The sequence below is a fragment of the Sturnus vulgaris genome, chromosome Z (genome assembly GCF_052056855.1).
Source record: "Sturnus vulgaris isolate bStuVul1 chromosome Z, bStuVul1.hap1, whole genome shotgun sequence".
NCBI lineage: Eukaryota > Metazoa > Chordata > Aves > Passeriformes > Sturnidae > Sturnus > Sturnus vulgaris.
This window is the reverse complement of record NC_142283.1, coordinates 4,616,778-4,629,332: the sequence shown is the minus strand read 5'-3', so window position 1 is coordinate 4,629,332 and position 12,555 is coordinate 4,616,778. Positions and strand designations below refer to the sequence as shown.

At 49.6% G+C, this 12,555-nt stretch overlaps 1 protein-coding gene across 1 annotated transcript; it reads right to left on the bottom strand.

The window, feature by feature from the left end:
• Nucleotides 1-674: 674 nt before the first annotated feature.
• On the bottom strand, nucleotides 675-4,236 carry LOC148219597 (uncharacterized). The gene is made up of 4 exons (XM_088156357.1): nucleotides 3,390-4,236; nucleotides 2,950-3,137; nucleotides 1,316-1,436; nucleotides 675-685 (listed from the first exon to the last, which is right to left on the bottom strand). Exons 1-4 carry the CDS (start codon nucleotides 4,234-4,236, stop codon nucleotides 675-677), a joined length of 1,167 nt encoding a protein of 388 aa, XP_088012483.1.
• Between the last annotated feature and the right edge of the window lie 8,319 nt (nucleotides 4,237-12,555).

The window sequence follows — 12,555 nt, the reverse complement described above, 5'->3', positions numbered from 1 at the left end:
CCTCCATCCCCTCAGCCCCGCCATGCTCTCGGCAAACCCCGAGTCCCCTTCAGTTTCTTCAGAATCCCGCAGTCCTCTCACCCCCCTCAGTCCCTTCTGACCCATCCCATCCTCTTAGACCCCGCCATTCCCCTCAGCCTGTGCCACTTCCCTGTCCCCTCAGTGCCACCATCGCCCTGTGCTGCCCCACACCCCCAGCCCCACCAGCACCTCAAGGTCACAGTCCCTTCAGTGTCACCACCTCCTCAGCCCCCTCAGTCTCACCGTCCCTCAGCAGCTCCTCAGGGGACAGTGCCTGGGGCCACCGGCAGCTCCCAGCGCTCCAGGGACACCCGGGGCTGGAACTGCTGCTCTGCTCCGGCCGCCAGCTCGGACACAGCACAGGGAGAGGGGACAGAGGGGGCACAGGGGGAAAACAAGCAGTGAAAAAGGCATCCGAGGGAGAAAAGAGGTTAAAAAAAGGCCTGGATGTATACAGGTATCAATCTATGTAACTAAACTCCCAGATAGAAATACAACTACGCCTATTTATAAACGTAACTATATAGATATATAAATCTAACTGTACATATCTATAAATACGACTTTAGCAGAGGGATTTTACCTGCCTGATGGTCACAGGCCCTCCCTCTATCTCTCCCTGCCACCCAGGGCAGCCCTCCTGGAGAGGTCCATCAGAATGGATCTGGGAAGCAAAGGGAACACTGAGTCAATATTGGCCCTTGTGCGTGTTTCCCTTAGGCACCAATTGCCCTTCTATCAGGGACTGTTCAAGATGGTCTGAAAGGCAGACTCTCACTTGGAATTTGAAGCCTGATCTTTTGAGAAAAGGGATCCTTTCACATTTTCAAAACTGTGTAAAGCACTGCAATACCTCGATAAAGTTTCAGCACTCACAGTGCAAATAGCACCCATGAGAGCTTGAAACATAGACAGTCCCAGCTCCCACAAAGAAGCCCAGCCTTGTTCTTTCTCTGTGCTGACAGAGAGACCTCAGTCCCCACTGAAATGGCTGAAGCTGAAGGGTGCTGTGAGCCGAGTTATGAAACCAAATTGGGACACCCGACTTGGTAACACAACTCCCACAAGGTCAGGTTTATTCCCTGCTCTCTTGCCACAGCAGAGGACTCCATGTGAGAGCCTCTGGAGGGCAGGGCTCAGGGAGGTTGTGTCTGTGCAGGATTTGAACTAAAGGCACCGGGAAGCACCAACCCTGCAGACAAGAGCTCAACTCTACTCATCTCCCTTTCTGTGAGAGGCAGGCTCAGAGCAGCCGTCTCACACCTCTCTAAACCAATGTGGGCTCTCTCCTTACCAGGCTCCTCAGGCTCTGGGGAACTGTTCCTGCAGCTCTCGGTGCCAGATGAAGATTCCTCTGCTGCAGCCCTGTTCAGAGCTTCCTTCCCTGAGGACTCAGGGGCAACATTAACATTCCCCTTGAAAGAGAAACAGAAAGAAAGAAACCCAAAGATCACTCACTGTTTTCTTGGAATCACATCAGGGATACAGGAACTCTCCTTCTCCACTCCCAGAGGACATGGAGCAAAAGGGGCAACACTGCCCACACGGTTCCCATGACAAGCATTTTAAACTCAGGATTTGGGTGGCCAAGGTGAAACTGAAGCTCTTACAAAATGATCTTTGAGGCAAAACATGAACACAGAAAATGAGAAGACAACAAGCGAGGAGACGCGCCCTCACATCCTGACCCTGGCTCATCCCACGAGCTGTAAGAAATCAGCCAGCAGAAAGCCAGGGGCCCTCCTTGTTGACAACACGGCTGGCAGCAAGGGCAGAGCTCGCTCCCAGCACTGCCCAGGGCTGTGTGCTGCAAACACACACCAAAAGCACACATCTCATTTCTGGCTGCGAGTGTCACCGCCCCAACCCAACCACTCAGACAATCCATCACCAGGTGGTGCTTTTTGGAGCCCTTTACTGCTGCCCCATATGGATGACATTTATGGACCAGGGTATTTCCAGGATCAAATTTTCCAGTGGCTAAAATCTGTAAATGTGGAGGGTAAAAAAACCAAACCAACCCATCTCTTTTGAAATAGCTCATCCATCAAAATCCTAAAGAGTCTAAAGAGGATTGAGAGCCTGTAATGTTTCCTGTTAGTATGGAATAAAATGCTTTTGAAAACTGCTATGTGTGAGTTTACAGAAGACAAAAGACCTCCCACTTGACAATAAAACATTAGTAAATCCAAAATATCCCACTCCCCCCTCTGAGTCTGCCTTTCCTCAATCATACATGTACTGCAGCCAGTGGGGTCAGAACATCAATAGAAAGAGAGGCATTCTTTGGCCAACACATATAATAACTGCAGAAAGGCCTTGGCAACACTCCAGGCAAGTCTGGGAAGAGTTAAGAGAAATGGGATTCCTAATCCAAAGACTGAATCTGTCAAACAAAAGGACAGAAAGCTGCAGCTCCAGCCCATCCCCAAACACAGCTCTAGGAGCACCTACATGCATGGCAGGGCTCACACAGCAGCAGCAGCTGCAGCCCAGCCCTTGCTTTGCCTTGGCCCTTCCAACACAAAGAGGCAGAGCCCACATCTGCTGCTGGAACTGAGGCACCTCTCACATGCCCCTCCCTGTCAGGACACTTTGCCTTCAGTGGCATTTTCCAAACACTCTTCTTTCTCAAACATAGCCTGATAGAACCTACAAAGCATCACCACAAATGTCCCTGCACGAGGCATTCTTCCCAGGAAAAGGAGCAACCAAGCGTGGCCAACACAGGCTCACACCTCTCATCGTCACTAAGGTGGGGAGACTTTTTCATCCTCCTTCTTTTAGAAATCCTACTTTCCCAAGAATAATTAGATATCTATAGAATAATGAAACAAATTAACTTCAAGAAGCCTTTGCTTCTCAGCCACGTAACAAGGTTCCAAAGCTCTCAGTTCAGCCTCTTTTATTCCCATCCAATGGGGTTACCTGAGCAGAGGGTGACCTTTGAGGCAGGGATCTCCTGATCTCCCGAATCATTTTTTCTATTTCAAGGCCTAGATCTGCTGCTGGGGATTCATCTTCCACAGGTGCATTCCATGCTGAGCTGGAGGCCGTCGATGCTGCACAACCAGCACTACCAGGTGGAGCACTGGGGGCTGAAGTGCCTGGTGTGGCTGCAGGAATCCAAACACATTAGTCAGGCTCCACAATGTGGCTTTGCAAAACAGACCTCTACTGCTGCCTGGGATCAAACATCCCAGGAAGCACAAGGGAAAACCAGGCAAAGGATCTTTTGGCCTTCTAGGTCCCCCTTCCTAATGGCTTGACAATTTCTGTCTCACAATGACAGAGCAGTGCGGAAAAATACTTTAAGAGGTCACTTCTCATGACCTTTTGGAAAAGCAAGGCTGGAATTCTTTTCCTACCTGGCAGGTGGGAGGCTGGGGGCTGCTGCTCCCTGTGGAGCTGCTGGAAGCTGCAGGGCTCTATCCCGAGCACCTCCCGGTCGGCCGGAGGCAGCTGCTCCCCGCGGAGCTCCTGGAAGCGGCTGGGGGGCCCCTCCCGCCCGAGCTGCAGCGGCCGCTCCCCGTGGAGCCCGAGGAAGTGGCAGGGCGGCACCCGGAGCAGCTCCCGCTCGGCGGGCAGCGGCCGCTCCCCGTGGAGCTCCTGGAAGCGGCTCGGCCCCTCCCGCCGGGCCGGCAGCGGCCGCTCCCTGTGCAGCAGGTGGAAGCCGCTGGGCGGCCGCGCCCTGGGCAGCGGCTTGAAGCGACTGCGCCCGTCCGGCCCGTCCGGCCCGTCCGGCCCGTCCGGCAGTGGCCGTGCCCTGGGGAGCTGCTGGGAGCCGCGGGGTGGGAGCCTGCGCCCCTCCCGCCCCGCCGCCAGCCGCTGCCTGTTGGCCGCGCTCCGGCGGCGCTGGATGCGGAGCAGGAGGTCGGGGCGGTCGCGGCGAAAACTGGGATTCGTGTAGTGGAGCCAGGCCCCGGCATCGCCCGGCACAGCTGAACCAAGCCAGCCCGGCACCTTGCGGAAGCCGTAGCGGTAGAGCTGGCGCACGAAGCTGCGGAACTGCGTGGCCCTGAAGGTGTGCGGGGCCGGAGCCTGGGCACTGCCCGGGCTGAGCAGCTCCCGCTCGAAGAGGGAGCGATCGATGAGCAGCCCCTGGCCCCGGCTGTCCCAGCGCACGGAGCGGACGCGGGGGCTGTCCACCAGGCGCCAGAGCTTGGCGGGGAAGGTGCTGGCGTTGAGGCCGGCGGGCAGCGGCCGCTCCGCCATGGCGCCGATCGCCGAGTGTCGCCACAACGGCCGCGGCTGCGCCGGCGGCGCGCGGCCTGAGGGGGGCGCTGCGCTTGGCCCCGCTCGCGGCCCCGCGTGGGCCGGACTTGGCGGGGCCGAGCGCGGCAGAGCCGGGGCTGCGGGCCCAGCGCGGGCCGGGCGGCTCCCGGGGCCGGCCGGGCACCGCAGGGCACCGCGGCGCCAGCTGCAAACCCTTTCTCTCTTTCTTTCCCTGCCTGCAGCCATCCTTCTGCCTTCGCAAACCGTCAAGACAAGCGCAGGATCTTTCAGAAATGGGTCCGAATTGAGGAATCCTGTGGGAAACTCTTCCTCTTTGTCCAGTGAAAGCAAAATCACTCTGTGTTCAGCATAGCTGAAGGGAGGAAAAAGATGTTAGATTGAGTGGCTTCACTATTTTGGTTGGGGTTGCAAAGAATTCCCAACTTGAAAGCAGACAAGGTCAAATGGGAGAAAGGGGAATTGTTGGGGGTTGAATTGTTCCCTTTTCTTTCTGTGGAATTTTTCCCATTGTTACGGTAAGCATTTGTGGCTACACCTTAGTAGCAATAGTTTTCTCTTGCAGAGGGGTGGGGGATAGGGGGACACCGGCAAAGGAAAGGTGGGACAGGGGTCTGGGGTGGGCTCTGGCTCTCTCGCTTGGCTCGTGGAGTGAGAGGAGGACGCCCTGTGCTCCGATCTGGCATCTTCCCCTCCATCCCAGCGCCGAGAGCCACGTTCCCTGCCCTCGAACACCGCTCTGCTCCTCTCCCACCTCACCCTACTACCTCCAGGCACTCTGCCGAGCACCACGACCGACACCGTGAGGGGGGAGTCTCTCCCCCATCCCTCTCAGCCCTGGGCCGCCGCCATCACTGCAGCCCCTCTTCAACTGCGCGGGACCTGCCCTGCCCCCAGCACCGGGAACTGAGCGCAGGGAGACGGCCTGCGGCCAAAAGGGACTGGAGCTGAGCTAGACTGCTCTGTTCTGTTGTCAATTTTTATAGCTGTTGTTGTTTTCTGCCTTGTTAGACACCAGTAAAGAACTGTTATTCCTATCCCCATATCTCCTGCCTGAAGGCCTCTGATTTGAAACTATAATAATTAGAAGGGAGGGGGTTGCACTCTGCATCTCAGGAAAGGGGTTGTCGCCTTTCCTTAGCTAAAATACCTGTCTTTCAAACCCAGACAAAGAATTGGTGTGTAAGTGAGGAAACAAGGTCAAATGTTCACTGAAATAGAAATATAGTTTAAGTCATTACAAATAAATTACATGTCACTACCATTCATTCAGGCATTTGTGGATTAATAGTCAATTGGATTAGAAGCATTTCAGCATGAAAATTAAAATAATTTGCTTAGTCAAAGTGTTAGGATAATCTTCTCAGACTTTCATGTTACTACAACAGCTTTTTTTAATGAACGTTTATTCTCTTTGGACACTCTACAGCCAGCTGAGGAGGGGGAATTAAATGTTGGGGATTCAGGTTTAAAGAGCAGTGACAGTGCAGGGTGACATGTGAGGCTGTGTTGGCCATGGGGAGCATGGGGAGGCACAAACCCTTCCTGAAAATGAGGGACGTGCAGGGCTCCTGGTGCTGTGTCACAGCTGAGCCTCTCTGCTCTTGAGGCCTTGAGCAAGTGCCAGCCTTTATTCCAAACCTCAGCTCTGGCTCTCAGAGCGGGCAGAGCCTGGCTGAGCACACCCAGCCTGGGTGGCTGCAGCTGGAGGGGACAGCAGGACCCCTGAGGTGCAGTTTGTCCAGCAGCTGACCTCATGTGAAACTGCTCCATTTGGGTTCTTCTTCCAAAATGGGCAGGGTGTTGCTGCTGCTGGGCAAGCAGTGTGTGTTCCCTGAAGTGCCTCTTTCTTTAGGCTGACTCCAGATGGGTCAACATTATTAGCTACTTTATATTCTGTATGGTATTATTAAAGTATTAATTTTCTTTTTCTCACAGTCATCTCTTTGGAAAGATGGTTCTTCATTTCAACTCCTTTTCTGGCTTCCCTGTCATACTCGTGTACCACTGGATGGGTTCAACTGTGTCCTTGAATCTGTGTAGCCACTGGGAAAGGTAATACTTCCCTTTTGGAAGAATAAGTGACATAAATTCCAGTGTAATAATTTTGCTTCGCTTTAGTTGGTGTGCTTCAAATTATTGAAGGCTTTTAGCTGAGTTTAAAAACAAGGGAAAAAAATCACTTTACTGCATGGGCAGGTGAGTTAATGGATAAGTAAAGAGATCATTTAACAGTGGGCTGTGTGATGGGTTGACTTAGGAAGAAGAAACTCAGAAGTTCTATCTAAGGCAATTTCCTCTGTGGGGCTTGGGACACCTGCAACAGCCAATGAGAGAAAGTTAGTTCTCTCTGTGAACACACATTTTGAAGGAGGTAATCCAGAACTGAGTCTCTTTGTCTTTCCTGTAGCTGAGCAGGTGACACCAACCCGAGCTTCCCCCTCCCCCATGCGGGGGGAGGCTCAGGGGGCCGCTTGGGCCTCGTTTGCCAATGAGGGGGACCCGATGGCCAGGAGGAGAAAAAGTTGTGTGATGAGACCTTCACAGCTTCCTCCTCCACGGGCCTGTGGCTCTGGCATGGGGGGGAGGCGACTCTTGCTGCTGCCGGCCGGGCCGGGCCTGCCCGGGTGGCCATGGGCAGGGTGGGGCTGCAGCCCAGCCCCAGAAAGGCTGAGTGACACCTCAGCCACCCTCACCCAGCACGGCCTGGGCCTGGCACAACTCTTGGAGTTGTGTTAAACTTTAACTCTTTACTGCTCAGATAAGATTTGCAAAACCTCCGGCCTTCCTTTGAATATGAAAGGGAATAAGAAGATTTCTGAAGTCAGTAACGTAAGAGCTAAGTTTTTTTAGATGGAAGAAGATGAGAAGATGCTGAAATGGCTGAAAATCTTTTTGTAAATTGTAGGGATGAACTGATGTACTGAATATTCCTATAAACCATGGAAAAAGACATGGGGGGATGGAAATGTTCCATTTGATAGATGATTTGACCAAAAAGCACCTGTGTTAAGAATCTTTTGCCCTGAGGAAAGAAGGGGATCTCGGTTTTCTGAGGATGAAGCATGAACAGAAAGAAAAGAGATAAAGAAAACCTTTGCTGTGGAACATTTCATTCTTAAAAGTAATACCCCATGAAATAAACATGGCCCACATCTACAGCTTTGGGAAGGCTGTGGAGTTGGGAGGAGCGTCACGATTGCAGGTCAGGGTGGATGCAAATCGTGAAAATGAAACCACGAGAGGACTGTTTTCTTCCTTCTTGTGGAAAAATCCCTACAGCTTTCATCAAAAAGAGGCTTCTCTCTCCGGAAGTGAATTGAAAAAGACTAAATTAGGGACTGACCAAAATATTTGCTATATGTTTGTTTTGTTGTTATGAAGGTTGGGAAAGGGAAGGAAGGAGTAGTCTGAAGAAATTTGGGGTTTTTTTCCTTCTCTTTGTTTGTGTAGTTAATAAATTTCTTTTTTATACTCTCTTAAGTTTTAGGCCTGCCTTGCTCTTTTGCTCCTGGTTCCATCTCACAACAGAAAATCAATTTATTTAGATTAGCAAATCAAAACGAAGACACTGCTTTTTCAGATGAGCAAGACTCTCATCCAGGCAAACAGATTGCACTTAGTAATAAGTAATCATTTGGCAGGAACTCTGTTGATTTCTAGTAACAGCTGGAGGCCTTCATCACCACAGGATGTTTTGGCTTTCCCATACTTTATTGGGTTTTGGCAGCAAATACCATTGCCCTTGCCATCTTATCTAGAAGTACCATGGCTGGGCAAAAACTATCTAGTGGCCCATATTCCAAAGGCAATTTGGACTGGAGTTTGTGAATGAAGGAGACCCTTATCCAATTCCAAACCACATTTAAAAAATCATGAAAGAGAACTTCTCATATTTAACAAACAACTGACAATATGGAAGTGAATGTAGAGCTTATTCACACAGTGAAAAGGAAGGGAATCTTCCAATGGGGTTGTGGTTAATAGAGTTTTTCTTCTGGCTCCCACTCATAGCTGGCACTGGAGAAAGCCATGTCCCTGGAAGTGTCAGTATCTTCTGTCTGCCATAAATTATTTTGCTGCAACAATCAGAGGCATCAGGCTACACAGAGGCTCAACTGATGTTAGGAACAGGAGCTGCTCCAAGGAGAAAAGAAGAAATGCACTTTTACTTCCCAAACCCATCTTCCCACAGACTCAAGCAGGATTCCTCTGAAATATGCAGAAATAGGGCTGAGAAGACCATCTGAACCTATGTGTTCATGGCCAGGACCATGCTGATGCCATTTAGGTTTTTCCTTTTTTTCTTTTATATGCCCTCTGTATTCTTCACACATGTATTTGTAGCTCTGGGGCCTATTGTATTAGTGACTAGTTTTCCCAGTACTTTCCCAAGGCATTTCCCTAAGCAGGAAGATAAAAAATTACAGAGCTCCAAACTCCAGGGGGTACAAGGCCCCAGTGCTATCTTGGTTCTTCCTGGGGACCAAAGTTGAGAAAATTCTTTGAGGAACCTTTTCCTGGACAAAGCCAGTGCTGAAAGGGGGGACTCCAGAGAAGGAATTTGACCTGGGGGGAGAAATTGCATAACCACTTGTCCTCCTAACAGGTGCTTTTTATCAATTATGCTAATTTCCTATAACCTATAATATGTACTCATCCCTGGAGGGAGTGGGCTTTAGTGGACATCTTTATGTAACTGCTCATGAAAACTTTCAAATAAAAATCCACTTTTATATTACCTCCTTACTATTAGTATCTCAACTTTGGTTTTCACATTGGGAAAAAGAAACATAGCCATCACAGGCAAACGTGGCCCATAATGCCACTAACCCATTCGTCAAGGTGTCTTCAGTTTGCTGGGACTTGCACTCTGCTAGTTTTGTGGGAATGCTGCTGGCTGTCCAAGAGCTTTGTTCTTTTCAGGAAACTCTAGATACTTGCTTAGGTTCCTCTTTCCTGCAGACACAGCCTATTGTAGCTGTTGAAAAAGATGAGGGGCACAAACCATTCCTCAGGAAACGCCAACAAGTCTAAGAAATGCTGATTCCAGTAGGGCTTTGGCCCTTGTTCTGCCAATTGACAGGGCCCTTGGCGGGAGTGCTTTGCTCAGGGCCCAGCAATCAGTGCACACGCATCTCTCCTTGCCCTTCACCTTCCAGTTACCACAGTGCTGTTGCCTGAGCCTGTGAGGCAGAAACTGGCTCCACCTGCACATCCTCACAGAAGAGAGTGAAGTGTTGGGAAGGATGAATTAGGGAAACCTTATAAATAATGAAGCTGTTGGAGATTGCTTTTTTACACTTCAAGGACAGAAGTCTAGCCTGTTAGGGACTACATGTAGTTATTCTGTGAGCTGTGGCTTTAATGGTTTTGTAAGGATGTAGTTCATAGTATATGAAAGTAGAACAGATAGATTTAACTCACTCTTCCATAGGAGAATAGGTAGTCCCAATTGTCGGAGAAGGGAGACACGGACACCAATTCGGTCATCTGCAAAGTCTCGTTTATTGATATGTAAAGTGGCGATTAAATACAGTGCTTAATTAGCTCATGCATATTGCAAAAGCTAAGCTCATCATTGGTTGCCTTGCCATTTGCGTCACTATGCTGATTGGCTAAGTTTGTGGCTACACTTTTGCAATTTTGTGGTTAGCAGAGTTCTTCTAGTTCTTCTTTTACAGTCTGTCTTTGTCAATCTTATCACAATTCTACGTGCCTTCCCTTTTACTGTGCCCTTGAGGCTGAGGCCTACTTTGTTAGCCTGACTAAATTGATTTGACTATGGCCTCTCTCTTCTAGCCATTCCTGCACCAGGCTCTCTACACTTCCCCCGTTTTCTTTTTGAGCGAGAAGATTAGTATGCCAAGCCTTGATAACAGTTTTTTGGATGAAATTCTGCAAGCAAGTTATCAAGCAAGGAAGCAACAAAGCTAAGCATAAGAATACACCTAAGATCATGATAGCATACTTAATGATGGTCCGAATCCATCCTCCAAGGCCCAGGCTCTTTAGCCATTCATCAATGTCCCAACCATCTTCCTCCTTTAGGTCATGCAGTCTGTTTTGTATGTCTCGTATCTTTTTGTGAATGGATTCAGAGTGGTCAGACAAATTCATGCAGCACATTCCCTCAAATTCCTCACAACCGTGTCCCTGCGCTAGAAGTAGGAAATCGATGGCTGCTCTGTTTTGCAGTACTGCATGGTTAACACTTGAGACATCCCTGGCCATCATGTCTAACACCTGAGAGGTGGTGTTAAATTCATCTTTTGCCCAGCACCCTAACTGTTCGGCTAGGGCCATAGCTTTCCTGGCTGCTGCGTGAGGGAGGAGTACAGCAGTTGCTACCTGTCTAAAGTCACTCCAAAAATGTGGTTGCCCTATGCCGGTGCAGTCAAGATCATGTAAACTGCGTTTTGTTCTATTTGCATTGCTTGCAAGTTGCATGAGAGTAGTTACATTGGGGTGAAACATGGCTAGTTTCCCTAGATAGCAGGGTCCCCCTTGTGGCCTCACTGGAATACCATTCCAGGCACGATCCCCACAAATTAAAAATATTCCTGGGGGTAGTGCTCTTGCCTTTGTGATGTACCTACCGTTACATTTGGAGTAGAGTTGAGTATGAATTGTTGGTAGATTACTAAGAGCTGAATCAAGGGTTGCAAAGTTTTTGTCTTTTAAGGGCATAAAACTAAACCATCCTCCTGCGTTTCTTCCCATTGATGCGTTAGTGCTTCCGAAGAGGTCAATCTCTTCCGGAGGGGAGGCTAAGGTTTTGCTTAAAGCTAGGACAAATTCACATTGCCAGCATCCATCGTGTTGTGAGGGATTACTACTAGGGAAAGTACAACCTTGCAACAAATCGTCATCCCCTTTTGTAGGTAGGTTGCTATCATTAAGATACCCTGCAAACTCTCTTGGTTTCCAAACTGGCAATCCTACAAGACAAGTTTTGAAAGGATTCTGCGCTCCCCCCAAGCTCAAGCAGATTGATTCTTGCTTTGTTATGTTAGCAAATGTTACCCATACATTTTCTCTAGGTGTGTGCTCCATTGGAAAAGCATTTGTGCAAGCAAAGTTAGTAAGCGTAAGCAGTGTGATGAATATCATTTTCGTTGTTTACGTAGTCTCTTCCTTCTATACTTTGGATTTTCTGCTGCTATGTGCCACTGTTTTACCTTTTCTATGCACTGGTCCAACACCTCTTCAGGGTCGGTACCTGGCTTAACTGGTCCCACCTGAGGGAAAGGCAAATGTGGCACTTTATGCATACATCTGGCAGCAACAATGCGAGATCTGGCGTTAATGCGCTGCCTCCAGAGCCACTTAGTAGTCGCCCATCGGGCCCAAGCTAACATAAGTTGTTCTGGTGCTTCATATATACTCGGGAGTTGTGCATATGGTACCCCTGCTTCTCCCTCTAAGGCTGTCCCCCAGTCTGAACGCCTTATGTCTTCACCCTGACACTTTGCACACCATAAATTATATACTACTTGTTGCCTTACCCACGAGCAATCCCCACAGCGCCCACACTTTAAAGCTACCCAAGCCTCACACCACGACCCCCCACATGCACAACATGGACGGTCATTGAGAGGCTGTTCTTCCCTGTAGGCGTGGATCTCAAGCCAGTCGGCCCAGTCCAATGGTGGTTGCTGCAGCGCTTCACGGGCTACGCGGCTATACCGTCCCAGCTCTTGTAAATAGGGCCGCAAGGTCACTGCTAGTTTCTGATGAATCCGTTCCCGGTCGTTTGGTGTCAATCGTATCCTCAAGAATCTTTCCGCCCACTCGGTCATTTAGAATGGGCTTCACCCATCTAGCAGGGACCCAAACTGTTCCTGTGGGAGTAGAAACACAAACATAACCTCTGCCCCAGTATATTACTTCAGCGGGGCCATTCCATATCCCTGTCTTTGGATCCCGGTACTTTACCCACGCTTTTGCGCTTTCTGTCTTGTTACCTTCCCTTTTCCCTCTATGCCTAATTGCAGGCGGCTCTGACTCTTCCCCAAACACACACAAAAAATTCATGACATAAAGAACTTTAGCTAACCTTTCTTGTGGATCATCTATGGATTTGTGCTTGAGTAGGTACTGTTTGAGTGTCCCATTGGCTCTTTCTACTATGGCTTGTCCTGTGGGTGAGTGTGGTACTCCTGTGATGTGTTTAATTCCCCAGAGTCTCATGAACTGGCTTACTCTCTTGCCGACATAGGCTGGTCCATTGTCGGTCTTTATTTCCCTAGGCATTCCCATGACTGCAAAGCAACTTGTTAAGTGCCTTATCACATGGAT